The sequence below is a fragment of the Brachyhypopomus gauderio genome, unplaced genomic scaffold (assembly GCF_052324685.1).
Source record: "Brachyhypopomus gauderio isolate BG-103 unplaced genomic scaffold, BGAUD_0.2 sc95, whole genome shotgun sequence".
Lineage (NCBI taxonomy): Eukaryota > Metazoa > Chordata > Actinopteri > Gymnotiformes > Hypopomidae > Brachyhypopomus > Brachyhypopomus gauderio.
The window spans coordinates 901,590-920,560 of record NW_027506916.1 but is presented as its reverse complement, the minus strand read 5'-3'; the positions used below and the strand labels follow the sequence as shown (position 1 = coordinate 920,560).

At 46.5% G+C, this 18,971-nt stretch overlaps 1 protein-coding gene across 4 annotated transcripts in view; it reads left to right on the top strand.

The window, feature by feature from the left end:
• The window catches only part of mlpha (melanophilin a), a 50,151-nt gene that overhangs the window by 590 nt on the left and 30,590 nt on the right, over positions 1 to 18,971 (top strand). For 2 of the 4 annotated variants that reach the window (XM_076992675.1, XM_076992674.1), the window contains exon 2: positions 9,190 to 9,375. In XM_076992675.1, the coding sequence (XP_076848790.1) occupies positions 9,190 to 9,375 (186 nt within the window). Of the gene's footprint in view, positions 1 to 9,189; positions 9,376 to 17,799; positions 17,939 to 18,971 lie in introns of those variants that run through there. The other 2 variants (XM_076992681.1, XM_076992680.1) reach the window with 2 other exon arrangements.

The following is an 18,971-nucleotide window of genomic DNA, read 5'->3' as shown; positions in this document are numbered from 1 at the left end:
CTGGAGGGGTGTGTGTGTGTGTGTGTGTGTGTGTGTGGGGGGGGGGGGGGGGGGGGGTGCTTTAGGATGTTCCACCTCAGTGCCTCAGTTTTCTTCTCTCTGTAACACAGGTGTGCACACACACACACACACACACACACACACACACACACACACATACCAATACATGCACACAAGGAAAGTTCTGCATCAGGCACGCGCCTGTTTTTGTACCAGTTCCTTTAAATGTATTTGGACGCAATAGTTTTTGTACGCATTTGTTGGTGCAATAAGTGTAATCTTAATATATATTTCACATATGTTGCTGTATATCACATATTTTACAATATATCACACAGGGACATTTTTGAGTTTCCTTTTTTTTAAACAAATGTCTAATTGCATGTGATATATCGTTAAACCGTAGACGAAAACGTCTGCGCTGCGGGAACGGCACGAGACCGCATGATGGATGGCGGGGAGCGAGCGCGCGCGCCACACACACACCCGCAGCAGTGTGACGGCTCGACAAAAGGCGTCCAGAGACGGCGACGCGCCTGGTCGCTTCTCTTTCATGCCGAGTTCCCATCAGGCAAAACGCTTCAGCACATCGTGCGATCATCCATCATGATAAAAATACGGGGGGAAAAAAGCATCGGGGTGTGAAAAGGTTTCTATTGTGGAATGCGCGAGGCTGCTGCCGGTTCATTCCACGCGCTGATGGCAGGGGCAGATAGCGCGTGAAGGGAGTTACACCTGCCCCGTTCTTTGCTACTTGTCGCGGAGTTGTGCGCGCGAGGTATTTCGTGTAAGCAGAGTTCAGTGCTAGTCTTGGGTTTAGTAGAGGAAAAACGTCTGGTTTTGTTTTCATTATGGGTTTCTGCTTGAAAAAAAGCTGGTTTTGCACGTTCTCAGGATTGTCATGTTTTCATTATCTCAGTGTTAAACTTCCAAAAGGTCACGCGTATTGAAAAATGAACAGTTTAAACACGAGAAACAAAAACAGCACTATCTGGGAGCTGCATTATCTGTGGCGTATCACGTTTCACTCTGGAGTCAGGCAAAACTTTCCAGACTCTGGTATGTTTGAGGTGAATCAGTGTGGGACTGATTAAACAGCCCTAAAGGAGGGGCGGCAGGAGGCACTGCCTACCAGGCCCTGTGTGCCTGTCCAAGCCAAACAGAACCCTGGACACTGGTCTGTTCAGCGGGGCGTCTGAAGTTGGCCACAGATGTTAAGCAGACTGAGAGTCTCGGGATGACCCAGGGTTTCATCAGCTGCCGTCGTCTTAGACCTCCGTGTGTGTGAGTGTGACACAAATGGCACAGAGGGGGTTGCTGAATTCACCAGCTGACAAGCAAAGAGACTGACAGACAGAAATAAAGAGGAAGAGGAAGAGGAAGAGTGGAATGTCAGAGGGGACAGGGACAGAGAGAAGGGGCAGAGAGATACTTAGATTGACATCGGAGTGTGTGTGTGTGTGTGTGTGTGTGTGTGTTTGTGTGTAGGTGATGTGTGGGAGGTCTGAATGTTGTCAGCCTGCACTGCTTTTTGATGCTGATCTGAAACCCCTTGGTTCTGAGCCTCGGTCCACCAAAGACGTGTGCTTAAATATGACTTGAACATAAACATCACGTGTGCTTAAATATGACTTGAACATAAACATCACGTGTGCTTAAATATGACTTGAACATAAACATCACGTGTGCTTAAATATGACTTGAACATAAACATCACGTGTGCTTAAATATGACTTGAACATAAACATCACGTGTGCTTAAATATGACTTGAACACAGAGCCGGAGTAGCTAATCGGGAGATTCGGGAGGATTCCCGATGGGCCGGCTCATGTCAAACTCTAGTTTGGGCCGATTGGGAGGGAAAAATAATTTTGGGCCGGATTTGGGCATGAAACTCCCGGGCTGAAAAAGTGTCCCACTCCGGCCCTGCTTGAACATAAACATCACGTGTGCTTAAATATGACATGAACATAAACATCATGTGTGCTTAAATACGACGAACATGAACATCACGTGTGCTTAAATATGACTTGAACATAAACATCACGTGTGCTTAAATATGACATGAACATAAACATCACGTGTGCTTAAATATGACATGAACATAAACATCACGTATGCTCAGAGATGCTGTTAGCAGCCCACAGGGTTCAATCGCCTTCATGACAGTGTTCCATTGGAGATGATGTATGTGTGTGCATGTGTGCTCAAATGCCCAAAACACATGCACAAACATAAACATTTTACAACTTTTATGAGCAATTGTATCATATGTATAGCTGAAGGTATTTTTCCTAACTCACTTTAAGAGGAAATTGTTGGGTCTATTTAAGTGTGAGTGTTTTTAAAGCTGCATTTTTGTGTAAAAAATTACCAGAATAATGTCTCCACAGCATCACAATGTGTGTGTGGTCACATGGGACTGCCAGAGTACACCCCCCCCCCCCCCCCCCCCCCCCACATACACTCACCTACACACACACACACACACTGAAGTATTCACTTAATCATTTTCAAACGAGTGAGCAATAATTCTCTGAAATCTCTGGAATGCTTGACTAACTCCAACACCACCACCAGTTTCCTTCCCTTTACCTCCATAGCATCCATCCCTGACTCCAAATACAGGACATCCCTCCATCCCTCCATCCCTCCATCTCTGCGGTGAGAGAGGCCCGTCCACAGGGGGTCCAAATAGCCCCTCATGTCCTTGAGTAGGCAGAAGCCCCCAGACGCCGGAGGTGGAGACCAAAGTAGAGGGAGGAGAACCCTGTCACCGCCTGCTCCAACAGGAGGAGAGAACACCACCCACTTCCACACCTCCTCCTGAACACCACACACTTCCACACCTCCTCCTGAACACCACCCACTTCCACACCTCCTCCTGAACACCACACACTTCCACACCTCCTCCTGAACACCACACACTTCCACACCTCCTTCTGAACACCACCCACTTCCACACCTCCTCCTGAACACCACCCACTTCCACACCTCCTCCTGAACACCACCCACTTCCACACCTCCTCCTGAACACCACACACTTCCACACCTCCTTCTGAACACTACACACCTCCTCCTGAACACCACCCACTTCCACACCTCCTCCTGAACACCACCCACTTCCACACCTCCTCCTGAACACCACACACTTCCACACCTCCTCCTGAACACCACACACTTCCACACCTCCTCCTGAACACCACACACTTCCACACCTCCTCCTGAACACCACACACTTCCACACCTCCTTCTGAACACTACACACCTCCTCCTGAACACCACCCACTTCCACACCTCCTTCTGAACACCACACACTTCCACACCTCCTCCTGAACACTACACACCTCCTCCTGAACACCACCCACTTCCACACCTCCTCCTGAACACCACACACTTCCACACCTCCTCCTGAACACCACCCACTTCCACACCTCCTTCTGAACACCACACACTTCCACACCTCCTTCTGAACACTACACACCTCCTTCTGAACACCACACACTTCCACACCTCCTTCTGAACACTACACACCTCCTACTGAACACCACACACTTCCACACCTCCTTCTGAACACTACACACCTCCTCCTGAACACCTCCCACTTCCACACCTCCTCCTGAACACCACACACTTCCACACCTCCTTCTGAACACCACACACTTCCACACCTCCTTCTGAACACTACACACCTCCTTCTGAACACCACACACTTCCACACCTCCTTCTGAACACTACACACCTCCTTCTGGACACCACCCATCCTCCCTGTGGAGAAATAGAGGAGGTCTTTATCAGAAGCTTCTCCCACTGTGAGGCGCTGAGCTTCACCTCCCGCTCCCCTCCACCACCTCCTCCTCCTCCTCCTCCTCCTCCTCCTCCTCCTCCTCCACCTCCTCCTCCTCCTCCTCCTCCACCTCCTCCTCCTCCACCTCCTCCTCCTCCTCCTCCTCCACCTCCTCCTCCTCCACCTCCTCCTCCTCTCCTCCTCTCCTCCTCCTCCTCCTCCACCTCCTCCTCCTCCTCCTCCACCTCCTCCTCCTCCTCCACCTCCTCCTCCTCACTTGCTGACAAATCAAACTACAGTTTTTGATCATTTTTAAACATAATATAACAGAGTGGCATGGAGACTTTAGGAGAGACCATTAAAACATACATATTGAATTACAGAGATTACTCAGATGACTGTGACTCCATTGGCTTCATTCTGGGGGGAAACCCCCATCTTGTATTGTTCTGGTGTCAGACTGGTGTGAGTCCATCAAGACAAGCCCCGTCTGTAACACTAATCCCACGCTGCACTATAGCATCAGATTTTTGGTCATGAATCATGGAGATGCAGAAATGGCTTAAGGTGGTTTGAGTCCATGCTGTAACCGTACACCATAATAGATATGGTCTCTGGCAGTCTACACAATACTCCATAGAGACTCACAATTGTCCAGTCGCCTCCAAGATAACAATGCACAGAAACAGGTCTAATCCAGATCCAAAATGTGGGGCTAAACTTGAGCTTTTACACATCAACATACCTGAAGGACATGCCAACATGATGAATGTTCACACACATATATCCACATGCCAAATATTCCAACATTGCTATTTGTCTAAGTGTTTTATACCCCAGTGCAATCATACATTAATTCACCCTCATGCTTGGGGGGAAAGTGAGAGAGAGAAAGAGGGAGAGTGAATGAAAGAGAGACAGAGAAAGTGACACAGAGAGAGAGAGACAGGGAGTGAGAAAGTGGTAGAGAGAGAGAAAAAGAGAGAGGGAGAGAGAGGGGGGAGGGAGAGAGAGAGAGAGAGAGAGAAAGAGAGGGTCCGCATGAGTGGTGAATGGTCCAACTGTGGACATTCCACAAAACCTGGTTCCACAGTTTCATTCATAACAAACTTCATTCACTACAAACTCTCCCAACCTGCTTTGCATGAAAAACTTGCTTGTAAGAGCTGCATGTATATGCATCACAACTGTTGGAAGTAAGGAGTCTTTGATCATTAATGCTTTATTGACGACTGTAATTACATCAAATGTTTCTAAATGTTTGAGTGTAAAACAGACGAAACGTGATGGTGTTGGAGCAGTTCGGTGTCTTGATGTGTTAATTGTTTTATCAGTAATTGACTGTACCATGTAATTAAAGGCAAAGAGCAGCATGTGGGTTCAATTACAGTCTTATCAGAGACTGATGAGGTATGTGCCCTACATTCCTGACTGACGAGTTTACTTAACGAATCCCCAACACAACTATGCGGCATTGTGATTGAGGGTAGGGGAGGCCGAGTTAGAGGGGCAGTTAGAGGGGCAGTTAGAGGGGCAGAGGGGCAGTTAGAGGGGCAGTTAGAGGGGCAGAGGGGCAGTTAGAGGGGCAGTTAGAGGGGCAGAGGGGCAGTTAGAGGGGCAGAGGGGCAGTTAGAGGGGCAGTCACTAAGAAGAGGCAGTAGTGTGAGACAGTGTAGGGTGACCTTTAGCACTGTACATGTGCTTTGTGGACTAATAAAGGCAATTTATCCCTAGATATGTTGTTTACATTTACTCATAGGCTATTCCAAAACACTATTTTAATTCATTCTATCAGTACAGAACCTATAGTCAAACGTCTGTGTAGAGAAGTAGTGGTAAACCGTGAGACATGGCATTGTTGTCACCGCCGTGTTAAATGACATGGCTTTACTCATTTGTTATGACTGCCCATAATTAATAATGTGCGCCTAATGGGGTCTCAGTGGTCCTCATTAATAATTGTCTGTCTGGCGGTCGGTGGCACACGGCACCTATTAACAGCCTGACACCAGGCCATACCAACGCCATTCATCTCCACACACAGGCAGAACCCTCTCCATAGCAACCCCTCACACTACAAAAGAAACAATGCACCCCAAACAATACCCAGACCTTCCAGCAGCAATCCCAGCATTCCCTGGGGTCCAAGCTGAACCGTATCACTGTTTGAGCTACCAACATCTCGCCTGCCAACGTAACCCCAAATCTGTGGATTCTGCCCCGGGTTCATTCACACTGGGTCGTTGGTCTTGGGAAGGAATATTCAGTGCTGGCTGATACTTGGTCTTTGTGTGGACAAAGTATGTGTGAACAGAATGAAGTGCAGGTTTATTTTGATATAACTGTGCCAAGATGGTAATGAGGTTACTGGTACCAGTGACAAAAGTACTTTATAAACAAAATATAGCATACATTTTTTATGCTAAAAATACAATTTGAATTACTTATACTAAATATTTATTATTAAAAAATTATATTTTGGCATAGATGATACATTTTTATGTTGTGTCAGTAAAAATTTTTTTTTATAAACAATTCATCCATCCATCCATTGTGGTCTGCTTATCCAGGTCTGGGTCACGGGGCAGTAGCCAGTCACCTCTTCCAGGGGATACTGAGGTGTTCCCAGGACAGCAGAGTGATATAATCTCTCCAGCGTGTCCTGGGTCTTTTCTGGGGTCTCCTCCCAGTTAGACATGCCTGGGGCACCTCACCAGCGAGACACCCAGGGGACATCCGGACAAGATGCCCAAACCACCTCAACTGGCTCCTCTCTACGTAGAGGAGCAGTGACTCTACTCCGAGTCTCTCCTGGATGACCAAACTCCTCACCTTATCTCTAAGGGAGAGCCCAGACACACTGTGGAGATAACTTGACACTTGGCTACGCCGAGAAATTCTGTCCATAAAAGTTATGAACAGAATTGGTGACAAAGGGCAGCCCTGACGGAGTCCAACTCCCACCGAGAACCAGTCTGACTTACTGCCGGCCATGTGAACCAAGGTCCAGTTTACAGAGCAACCAGGCCTCTAAAACCACTCTGATCTGAAACTTGGTGGGTTTGGTTTCCAAGGCTTCCAGAGGTAAGGTGCTCTGCAGCTCCGGCAAGCTCAAAAAGAGAAAGCCCGGCCCGGCCCGGCGTGGGCGGAGCCGTCTGTCCACTGGACTTAATCCTGAACTTCATTCATCTGCCTGACATCTGTGGAGCAGACCTTGGCCAGCACTTCTATGGAGGAGTCTGTTTCCATACCGCTTCTAAGGTACTTTATTATACAGAGCTGACAGGGGGATGCCAGACGTCCGTCAGCGGCTGCAGGGCAGCTTTGTCTGGGGATTGTCTAATGTTCAGGGTCAGCTGTATTATGTCAAGATAACAGCACGAGGGATGGAACAGCTATCAGCCTCCGTGTCTTTGCCTTTTGAAAAATTCAAAGCCAAGGCAGATCTGGAAAGAGTGTGAAAAAGTGCCATATTTGTACCCGTGAGCTGGAGTCCTGCCCAAGAACCCAACAACCTGGTCTGTTTCACCCCAGCTGACGTGACTACTGACTGGGGGGTCTGTGCTCTTAAAAGCCACTTGTGTGAATGGGAGCCTTTCTTGTCGGTGCTACTGAGCTGTATTTGGTGTAAATCTGAAAATGCTTTGCTGCCAAGTTGTAAAGATTCAGAGTCAGTCAAGCAGCTTCCGTTTAACACAAGCATTAGTATTTGTATTAGTTTAACACAAGCATTAGTATTTGTATTAGTATTCCTCTGCCTTCGCTCTAGGTGTGTGAGTCTGGGTGTGTTTACGGCGTGAGATGTAACTGATGTGACCGGTGTGTTTCAGCGTTGTGTAAAAATCACTCGCCACATGCAGTCTTTGTAGGCCATCTTCTTTCATTGGATCAGCCACACCTGTTAGCACATAGCAAGTGCATAGAACAATGCTGAAAACTCACTCCAGCTCCTCTACAAGCATAATGGAATAAAACATTTCGCCTTACCACCTCTTACCACCATAACTGAAATAAAATGGATGGCTAAGAGAAATAGTGACATACTTCTCCCACGATATTACAATGAAAAGGGGAGAGTTAAGATGGGTGGTCGCTATTTATACTTGGGAGAAAACACCATAAAAGAAGAAACTGAAAGGGGAGGAGTCTGGATCACACATATTCACAAATAGATAAACAAATACAGTACATTTTGTGTAATTATACACAAGTGACAGACCAACCTAGTTACATTGATTCTGCGTGTGTTTACGACGTGAGATGTAGCTGATTATGCGTGTGTTTATGGCATGAGATGTAGCTGATTCTGCGTGTTTACGCGTGAGATGTAGCTGATTCTGCATGTGTTTACGATGTGAGATGTAGCTGATTCTGCGTGTGTTTATGGCATGAGTTGTAGCTGATTCTGCGTGTTTACGCGTGAGATGTAGCTGATTCTGCATGTGTTTATGGCGTGAGATGTAGCTGATTCTGCGTGTTTATGGCATCAGATGTAGCTGATTCTGCGTGTGTTTACGACGTGAGATGTAGCTGATTCTGCGTGTTTGGGGCGTGAGATGTAGATTATTCTAGGTGTGATTATGGAGGGAGATGTAGCTGATTCTGCGTGTTTATGCGTGAGATGTAGCTGATTCTGCGTGTGTTTACGACGTGAGATGTAGCTGATTCTGCGTGTTTACGCATGAGATGTAGCTGATTCTGTGTGTGTTTACGACGTGAGATGTAGCTGATTCTGCGTGTTTGCGGTGTGAGATGTAGCTGATTCTGCGTGTGTTTACGCATGAGATGTAGTTGATTCTGCGTGTTTGCGGTGTGAGATGTAGCTGACTCTGCGTGTTTACGGGTGAGATGTAGCTGATTCTGCATGTTTATGCGTGAGATGTAGCTGATTCTGCATGTGTTTACGACGTGAGATGTAGCTGATTCTGCGTGTTTACGCATGAGATGTAGCCGATTCTGCGTGTGTTTACGCGTGAGATGTAGCTGATTCTGCGTGTTTGCGGAGTGAGATGTAGCTGATTCTGCGTGTGTTTACGCGTGAGATGTAGCTGATTCTGCGTGTGTTTACGCGTGAGATGTAGCTGATTCTGCGTGTGTTTACGCGTGAGATGTAGCTGATTCTGCGTGTGTTTACGCGTGAGATGTAGCTGATTCTGGGGCATTTGTACTGTTTTGGTGGTTCCTGACTATGTCTTTGGGGAGGCAAATAATAATAGTTTGTGGAACAGCATATGATGAATGAATGCAGGCTAAGATGCTGACGGCTAGAACACGCTCCAACCAGCGTTGCTTTTCTTCTTCTTTTGTTTTTTTATGTGTAAATATGTGTTCCGCAGAGAGTGAGACAGTTATACAGGAAGTGGCAAAGACACCGTCCTGAAACCGTCCTCTTTTTCCCCAGCGCTTCATGGCACGTGCCAGTGGTTCTGCGGCCGCCGGGTGCCCGACCTGTGCCGAGACACGTGCGAGATGAATGGGAGACACATGGGAGACACGCGGGAGACACACGAGAGACGGCAGGAAGCTTGTTACGTATCAGCACGAGTCCTTGCCAGTGCGACGAACGACAAGACAAACCCCAGGAACGGTACGTGGCTGCCACCGCTACTCAGACCATAATTCACGTTCTTACTGTAGACGTATTCTGGTATTGCATTTTTAATGCATAAGGACTATCTAAGAGCCCAGCAGGCCTTTCAGACATGATGAAAGCCGTAATACATAACACGTGCCCATAAATTCCTGCTATACATCAAGGCTGCGGGCAGAGCCATGCTTCAACCACGCATACATGTCAGTGTGGTCGGGAGTAGTGGCAGGACTTCATGCTCTAGAGCTGCTAGCCAAGTGGGTGCAAGACATACAGCATTATATTCTGCATTTATATTGTAAGATATTAAACTTATAACTCAAACCCGGGCTTCGAGGCTTATGGGGGTGTACATGCAAGATGGGGCTTCTCAACCCGTCCGTATCAAAGACACATTGCAGCTGCACATCTGGTTTGGTGCACTGGATGCGTTCGTGGATTCGACGTGAATTCGTGACGAACCCCCTGGACGCGGGGTGATTTAACGTGTTTCTGTTCACACCACATGTTGTACTCTGCGTTGTGAATGAACTCGGCAGCACAGGTAGAACACGAGGTCGTGTTTGGGAGCGTGGCGAGCGTGGCGAGCGTGGCGAGCGTGAGGGTCGTGGAGGGAGAGGAAGAAATCTGCTCCTCTCTTCTGCCTGACTGCTGTCCGAGGGGTGATTGTGTGCTAATGCAGGTAAACCTGGTAAACCACACTTAATCCCTCACATTAATCCCTCACCTGGGAGGCGATAGCCCACACTTAATCCCTCACATTAGCTGGAGTTTTGTTTACCATAGCCCTTTCTCCCTGGAGCTGGGATGCACATCTTACATGTAATTAGCAGGAGGGCTAATGTGTGTGTAAGACCAGAGGAATTTTCTTGGCATTTCTGTGGTTATTGCCATTGATCTAAGTATTAAAAAATTACTTTATTACCGAATCTGTGTATAAAAGAAAAATGAAATGGGTAGTGGTTTAATAATTCAGTTTGTATTTTATCAAAAATGGTTGAAGGTCCCATTAAGCTAAACTGAGTTCGATGAGCACGGTTAAGTAAGGAGAGAAGCTGCTTAGAGGAGGTGAGAGTCCTGTAGTCCTGGGAGTCCTGACCGTCCTGCAAGACACACACACACAATAACACAGCTGCAGCCCCGCTGCCACAAGTGCAGGAACAAATTCCTCAGTGACTCTAATAACATGGTGACCACAGCACAGCTGTGAGGGGCGGTCAGGGAGTAGTGGGGGGGGGGGGGGGGGGTAGTGGGGGGGTAGTGGGGGGGGGGGGGTAGGAATCTCAACACTTCTGCTCCTGGCCCCCCAGCCCTTAGGAGCAGGTAAAGGAAAGCGTATGTGTGAGTTCCCTGCTGAGCAGATCGCCTCAGAGTCAGGGCAGACAGCGGGCGGAGAAGACACGCACACGCAGCACATGCAACACACGCCAACACACTGCGAGCAGAGAGGCGGGGGAATCGGTCAGACACAATAGAGCCGCCCGCACTGCTCTGTGTTGAGCAGCAAACCCCCAACAGCCTTCTCGAATCACGTCAAACCCCAGCAGACAGGCAACGAAGGAAACGACAAAAGTTGCCCGCTACAGAAGTGCTGGGGGGGGGGGGGGGGGTAGAAGGGTTAACCAGACCACTGATGCTGACCCAAGCCAGCCCTTAAGAGCAGGTAAAGGTATGTGTGAGCAGGTATGTGTGAGCAGGTATGTGTGAGCAGGTATGTGTGAGCAGGTATGTGTGAGCTAGAACGGTTAACCAGACCACTGACCCCACGCTAACCCACAGATCCACGCGGTCTGAGAAAGATCCCAATTAAGACTGTTAGCTCTGATTTGATCTAAGAATGCTGGGAAATTCAAACAAATTCGAGTAGTTTTAGATGAGTTAATCTGGTTTGTTTTTAGATCAAACAAATGTTGCTCAGAACTAGGGCATGCATAATAACATTTTTAGTTGAAGACCTATAATTGATTTTGTTAAGAGTCCGACTCCAAGAAACACGGACCGGAGGTCTGCCTCGTGACTGCTTGCTCATTAACCCCAGTGACAGATTAGTTTTCTCTGTTTTCCCAAAGGTTAAAAATGTTTTCCTTTTTCCCCTCATTTCCTTATTAACTTGTGGAGTATTTTTCCAGTTCGTTTCTGAGGTGCCATTAATAAGCCGGAGGAGACGGTTAAGGAAACGCTGGTGGTATTTTTAGCTTCATCCAGGCCCATAGCCCCTCCCACTCACCCCATGGCCCCTCCCACTCACACATGTCGCACATGAAAACTGTAGAAGTGCACGAGCAAACCCCATAGACCCTATCGCCAGATGAGGTCATCGCCCAGATGAGGTCATCGCCCAGATGAGGTCATCGTGAGCGCGGGGGTTTTCTTCCTGGTGTTCTAGAGGAGGTTAGAGCCCTGGAATGAGGCAGCATGTTAAAGGAGGAGAAACGTGAAGCAGTGCAGAAGGAGGAGGAGGAGGGGCGAGGAGGAGGAGGGGTGATGAAGAGCAGGGGCGAGGAGGAGGAAGGCCGATGGGTGTCTGGAGCTTCTGCTCTGTGTTCCGCTGGATGATCTCCAGCCCGGATCCACCCGAGCCTGGGGCCCGTGAGCCTGCCCCAGAGAGAGACACCCCGGGCAGTGCCAGGGGCCCGCCTTGTGTTCGGCCTCGTTTCACGCCTGTTCCCAGAGTCCCCCCGCCCTCCTTCTGAGTGCTGTCTGAGTACGGGGGAATAGAGAGGAGTTTACACGAGCCACCCACAGTGAGATTACAACGCATGAAATCCTCCCAAAGGGTGTGGGGTTCTCCTACAGCCTTATTTTGAACCGCAGCGCATCGTAGAAGACAGACTTCTTCTTTAAAGATAGATTCAAAGAGGAAAATCAGTGTGGCCATAAAAAGCGCTGGCGTTTGATGAACATTTGAACAGGACGGGCAGCTGCTAGCAACGTCTTGTAATTTGAATGCAGACAAATTTCTATACGCACAAAGTTGATTTCTTTGGAAGTTGTGATGAATTTTAACATGATGAATAGATAAATATTACATAAATAAATATTAGACCTTAGAGGCTGTAAAACTTGTGCCATGGCAACCAGCTGCTTTTTCGACACTAAAATGTTGTAATACTTGCATTAGCAAAGGTAACGACGTCAGGGGCGAGACTGATCCAAGATCAGTGTCTTAAGATATTTTATGCCTCACAGAAGCCACCCTTTACCTCTTGTCCCAGAGAAGTTAAAGAATGCAATGATCTCAGGCCAGTGTTTAAGTGACACCATCAAACATCTTTGGTGCCATAAGGTATCACATCCAAAAGCTTCCTGGGATTAAGATTAATCCAACCTAAAACCTGAAAATCAAACACCTCCTGGGATTAGGATTAATCTAACATGAGACCTCGAACCCAAACAAGAACACACGTAATGTGGAGTCTCTGCTAGGACTGCCGTCGGGAGCTTTGGCCGTGTCTCCACAAGCTGCAGCAGGGCCCGGCTAACCCTGTGAGCTCGCTAATCCACCCTGCGGAGGAATCCCAGTGGACAAAGGCTGAGCCCACGGCCAGGCGTGTACTGTGGAGCCCTGCGTTCCTCTCTACTACAGTACTGTGCAGCACAGCTCTGATAACCCTGAGAACATTCAGCACAGGTAAACAGTGCAGTTATTTACAGGGGCGACTGTGCGGAGCGAATAATGCCATTAGCCCTGGATACCGCATGCTTTGCTAATCCTCTGTTTGTACGGCGGTCGATCTCATTCTTGAGGTGAGGGGCACAGAAACTCCGCTAATCTCCGTTTAATCGGCCTGCGTTTTCCTGTTTAGAGAGACGGCTTTCCTTTCCCTATTGACAACCATGCCGTTGGATATGATCTCGTTCCCCCTGGGTGTGAGCCTCTCATCCAGCCCAAACCCCTACCCCCCCCCTCCTGCCCCCCCTCCTGCCCTCAACCCCCCCCCCCCCCCCCCCCCCCACCTCCTGCCCCCCCTCCTGCCCCCCCTCCTGCCCTCAACCCCCCCCCCCCCACCTCCTGCCGTGCCCTTGAGACAAATAACATTCAGATGCTTGAGCTAAAATTCCACAACTAACCCATGAAGATATCCATGAAGTAGTAAAAAAAATGTTTAGTGGTTTGCTCAAGTTATTCTGAGGCTGCTTTATATAGTCAAGCGGACAGAAGTGGGCGTGTCCTAGAAAGTTTGTTATGCTAAGGGCGAAAGGCAGCAAGGCAGTGCAGAATTATTTGGACATGGAGTGTTTTGTTTGGACGCGGTACTCCAGTATGTAGGGTACAAACTGAAAGGCAAAGTTAAAGTCCTGCCGTTGTGCTTGTCCTGGCCGAGATTGTAATCCTTTTGGGGAAACAAAACTCATCTGGAGACAAAATAATGAAACTTGCCACCTGGAGTGAACCCTTTGTCTGAAGGCCGTCGAGCATGAATTTAGCTTCCTGAAGACATGCCCGAGGAGGGTTTAGTGGCGGGATCAGGGCTGCGTTCCTGGCCGGCATTGTGAGAGCAGGCGTGGGCGTCTGCAGGTGTGACTCCGGGGGTCTCTAATCCACAGCACAGGGGCAAGGTGACCTCCCCCTCCAAAATACCCAACCTGTCTCAGTCCAAAAACATTTATCGTATTAAACCATCTGTCTGAATAATTTTCACAAAAAAATAAAAAGACTACATTTCCACTTTTTTTTTTTTGAAGGAGAAGTAACTTTTTTAAATGTTACAACAACTTGGTATTTCAAGTAATTAAAAAGTGACTGGCAGCTCAATAAAATCCCAGCAGCCCCTCACCTCAGTGGAGGTTTATGGTGTCTGGTGTTTTCATAGAGCCTGGCAGAGTCTGTCTGGATGCCAGCAGTCAGTCTGGGTGTAGCCGGTCTGCGTGGAGCCAGTCTGGGTTCAGTCAGTCTGGGTGTAGCTGGTCTGCGTGGAGCCAGTCTGGGTGCAGTCGGTCTCGGTGTAGAGAGGTGGTGGTGTTGCATGTTTGTACCATAAAGCATTCCGCTGTAAGCAGATTTCATTAGGGGAACATTTTACATTTGAATATCTGGCAGTACAACTCAACAGTAATTACCCAGTTCTACTGATTGTTATCTATCATCCTCCCAGACTAAATACAGACTTTCTTGGAAGATTGTGCAGAAATGCTTTCTAGGATTTTTATTGATTTTAATAGTCATATGGATACATACACAAATCTAATCGCTTCAGAATTCATGAGGCTGCTTAACTCTTTAGTTATCATACAACATATATCAGGTCCGACTCATAGACACAGCCACACTCTAGATTTGATCATTTCTAAACGTCTGTTGCAATCTCAATCTGATCATTTTGGTGTATTTTTCAATATGTCACTAGAACACTCAGTGAAAAGCGCACAATAACCAAGCGTTATCTCAGTGCTGGCAGTGCCGTGGCCTTCACAGACATGATACAGTCCCTCCCTCCTCTCTCAGAAAATGGGAATGAGCTAGTTGAAACATTCACACACAGAGTAAGGAACTGTTTTGACGCTGTGGTAACAAAGGTAACTAAAAGTATTTCTGGTAGAATTAGGATGCCCTGGAGAAACACTCCATCTGTTGTACAACTTAAGCAATATTGCAGGCAAGCTGAGAGACGTTGGCAAAGGTCGAAATTGGAAGTACATTTTGATATTTATAAAACATAATTACAGAGTTACAACAGTGAAGTGAAATCAGCACGAATAAACGTCTTCTCTACCTTGACTGACTGATACAGTAATAACTCAGATGCCCTGTTCAGAAGTTAAGACTGGCTAGTAAACCCCAGCTAGCAACTAGCAGTAATAGACTATCAACCCTGATATCAGTTAGTTGGCCTAAATGTAATTTGTCTTATTTCCAAGAAGTTGACATGGTAACACTACTTGATGTGATTTCATCACTAAAATCCTCTACATGTGAACTGGACCCTTTACCAACATGCTTTTTCAAGCAGGTTCTGAACTCATTAGTTAATGAAGTTCTAACAATTGTTAATCAGTCTCTGCAATTGGGTGAATTCCCTAATATTCTTAAAACTGCAGTGGTTAAACCATTATTAAAGAACAGAAATCTTGATCCCACAATTCTCAATAACTATCCTTTTCTTGGCAAAATCATTGAAAAAGTTGTGATATACAAACATGGATGTCTAACAATTTTAAGTAAAGAGAAGACAGAGATTCTTGTTCTTGGTAGTGATTCACAAAATAATATTTAGACTTATTTAAATGTCTTCATGGTCTTGCCCCTCTTTACCTCAGTGAAATGATGGTTAGATATGTTCCAGTCAGGTCTCTCAGGTCTTCAAACAGTAATCTACTGGTGATTCCTAAAAGCCGATTAAAGATTGGCGAGGGTGCTTTTAGCCACTATGGCCCAAAGCTCTGGAACTCTCTTCCTGAAGAGCTCAGAGACATTTCATCCCTGCACAGTTTCAAAAAGAGTCTCAAAACCTTCCTGGTTAGATCTGAATTTAGTTAAGAAATTTTATTACTTTATCAACTTTTTTTACTTAATTACATGTTATGTTTGTTCTTCAAGTTTTTCCACTTTATTTAATTATTTTATTGTTGTTTTCTTCTATTATTTTAATAATTATTTGTCATTTTAAAATTTGATTACCTGTTTTTGTTTTTTATTTATTCTGTAAAGCACTTTGAGTTGCATGTATGTATGAAAGGTGCTATACAAATAAAGATCATTAATATGATTGTACCAGGCCTGGTGAGGGCCAGGGCCGTGCGTGGGGACACGACAGTGCCTCTGTCTGAGGCGGAGGCCGACGCCCACGGCTGACGGGTGGAGGAGGTGTGGGCTTGGGAGTGAACAGCTTCCAAATCATCTGGCCTATCCTCATGCCCCCCCCAGACACAGGCGCCCCCCCCCCCCCCCCCGAACCTTGGGCATCCGCAAACACTCAGCAGATAAATAAACACAAGCAGCCCGTGCAGGTCAAAGATTCTGTTGTGAGTGGCTACCAGAAGAGAGAAAGCCGAGTTTTTAGCGCTAGCCAGCATTGTCCCAACCACATGGTCCTGTAGCTCACTGCCATATGGTGGCCCATTTCTAAGACACATTATGTCCCGGTTAAAGTTGTGTCGTTGTGTAGATAAATTTGTAAACAGGATCCGGTGGAGGGTTCCGTCGGGACAGATCCATCTTACGATCAGATGCGGTATAAGTGCAGGAGATGTAGATCTTCGGCATGGCCCACGGAGGCTTAAGAACATGATTTACTCTGACACGCTAGAAGCTTGCGGTGTGGTAAATCCTTTGGAAGGTCTCCTCCTACACATTCTTCTGCAGTACCTTCTGTATCTCTTCATGGGTTATGCATAAAAGTGGACAGTTTTATTAATGTTCCTCTTTCATCTTTTATTTTCATGTATTCATTGTTTCTCAAGGAAGGGATATGTGGAGATTAAGGTACAAAGGCAGAATTTAACAATCCATGTAACGTAACCAGTAACAGTGGAATTTAACCAGCAACAGTGTAACTTAACCAGCAACCGTGTAACTTAACCAGCAACAGTGCAACTTAACCAGTAACAGTGCAATTTAACCAGCAACAGTGTAACTTAAGTAACAACAGTTTAACTTAACCAGCAACATAGTAACTTAAACAGCAACCGTTAAACTAGACCTCTAACAGTGTAACTTAACCACCCATGGTATACAAAAAACTTGGGTGTTTTGGGACATTTGTGTGGATTCTTATCTCTGAAAATGTGTCCAGGAATGTCCAGGAGAGGTTCAGGATAGGTCCAGGAGAGGTTCAGGACAGGTCCAGGAGAGGTTCAGGACAGGTCCAGGAGAGGTTCAGGACAGTTTCAGGACATGAGGGCAGGAGCTTATCTGTTCTGAACTATAACCACATAGACAGTCAGGTCCAGAGTCCAGGAGAACTGAAGAGGTGCAGGACGTGTTCACTGTGCAGAGGGTTCACACTGGATACCCAGATATCTGTTGACATCTCTAAACACTGATACAGATAAAAGAGAATAGGTTATAAGCAGTGATTCATACTGGTACACAGTTAAAACTCTTTTGCTGTTTTTTTCCAATAGTGATGTCCGGCCTGCATGTGATGATTACATTACTTCCAAATTCGGTACCTAACAATACATTCTCTTTCACTTCTCACTTTGGCTTTCAGAACCAGAATACCTCCGTCTCTTTAAGTGTGGGAAATTATCTTCTCATAAAAACATCAACATATGCCACCCTGTCACACAATACACAATGCGGTGTTTATGGGAACTTGAAGTCAGTCGAGTTGAACCGAAGTGCAACAGGAACGTCGTCTGCACGGCATGGCGAGGCTCGCGCACAACGGAGGCTCCTTGTACCATTCCTGCAGCATTCCAGTCACGTGACTGTGTCTCACGCACGCGCCGAGCCGCGAGCACAATAACTGGGCACTGCGGAAGTCTGTGATAGTGGCCCAACTGGCACCATGGAGGAAGGACGTGGGGTCGCAGCACAAATAACTCCGAGGATCCGCATTTCTTCTGCGTCTACAGAGAAGGTCTAACCTACTTGTGTATTGCTAGAGTGGCACAGGTACACGTGTTTCATTCACACATGTTGATTAAGAGTTTGAGCTTTGTTGTCTGTTTGAGTTTGACCTGCCAGGAGAGGTGAACGACGTCCTACAACATCCTAACATCCGTCACAAAAAACACGGATTTATATTTCTAAAATAACAAATGACGACACAAAATGAGATGAGACTGATGTGTTTTAAGACCGTTTGGCCAGCCAAGGCTTACATTACATCCATTAAATGAATTATTAAAGTTTTCCGTTAAAAATACTGCCTACAATTCCATAAAGACTCGACGAAAATTATCACTTAGAAGATGAAATAAGCTACACGAAGAAGGCCGCGCATTTAAGTCGGAAAGTCGAGTGTGGTGTGCCACCTCGTGGCCATTTTGCATAGTTACACTCTTTCAAATTTTACTCCGAAAAATCCAGCATACGGCTTTTGGTACCAAGACGTGAATAAAAATACTTTATTATATTTTGGCATATCATTTTGTCATGGACACCCTTGTTTTGAGCTGTTCATAGATATATCAGGAAAGCTCAATATTGGAGAGGGGGAGAAAAAGAAAGACAGGGAGAGAGAGAGAGAGAGAGAGAGAGAGGGATTGAACTCATAGTTAATTACTAGAGGTGTCAATTCCAGGTGCCGCGATTAAAAATCCTCACCAGGATTTTGCTCAGGCTTCCTGGATTGTGTTGATTCCACTAATTTTACCTGGATTGCTAATTAGAAAATCTAGCAACCTTGAGCAAAATCCTGGTAAGGACTTTTAATCGCGGAACCTGGAATTGACACCACTATTAATTACTCTTAAAATAATTCTGTCCTTGTCCTCCGCTAACTGCACACGGACTCCCGTCTGCTGTTGTGTTGGACACATGAGAGTGTGATACATGATACACGTGTAAGAGGTTGATGCAATAGTGGCACCACATGTGTGTTTATATTTACATGGAAGAGGAGAAGGAAGCGTTGACTGGCAGTGTAAAATATACTCAGACCAACCTTAATAAATAAATCAGACTGTAATATATAATCAGACTG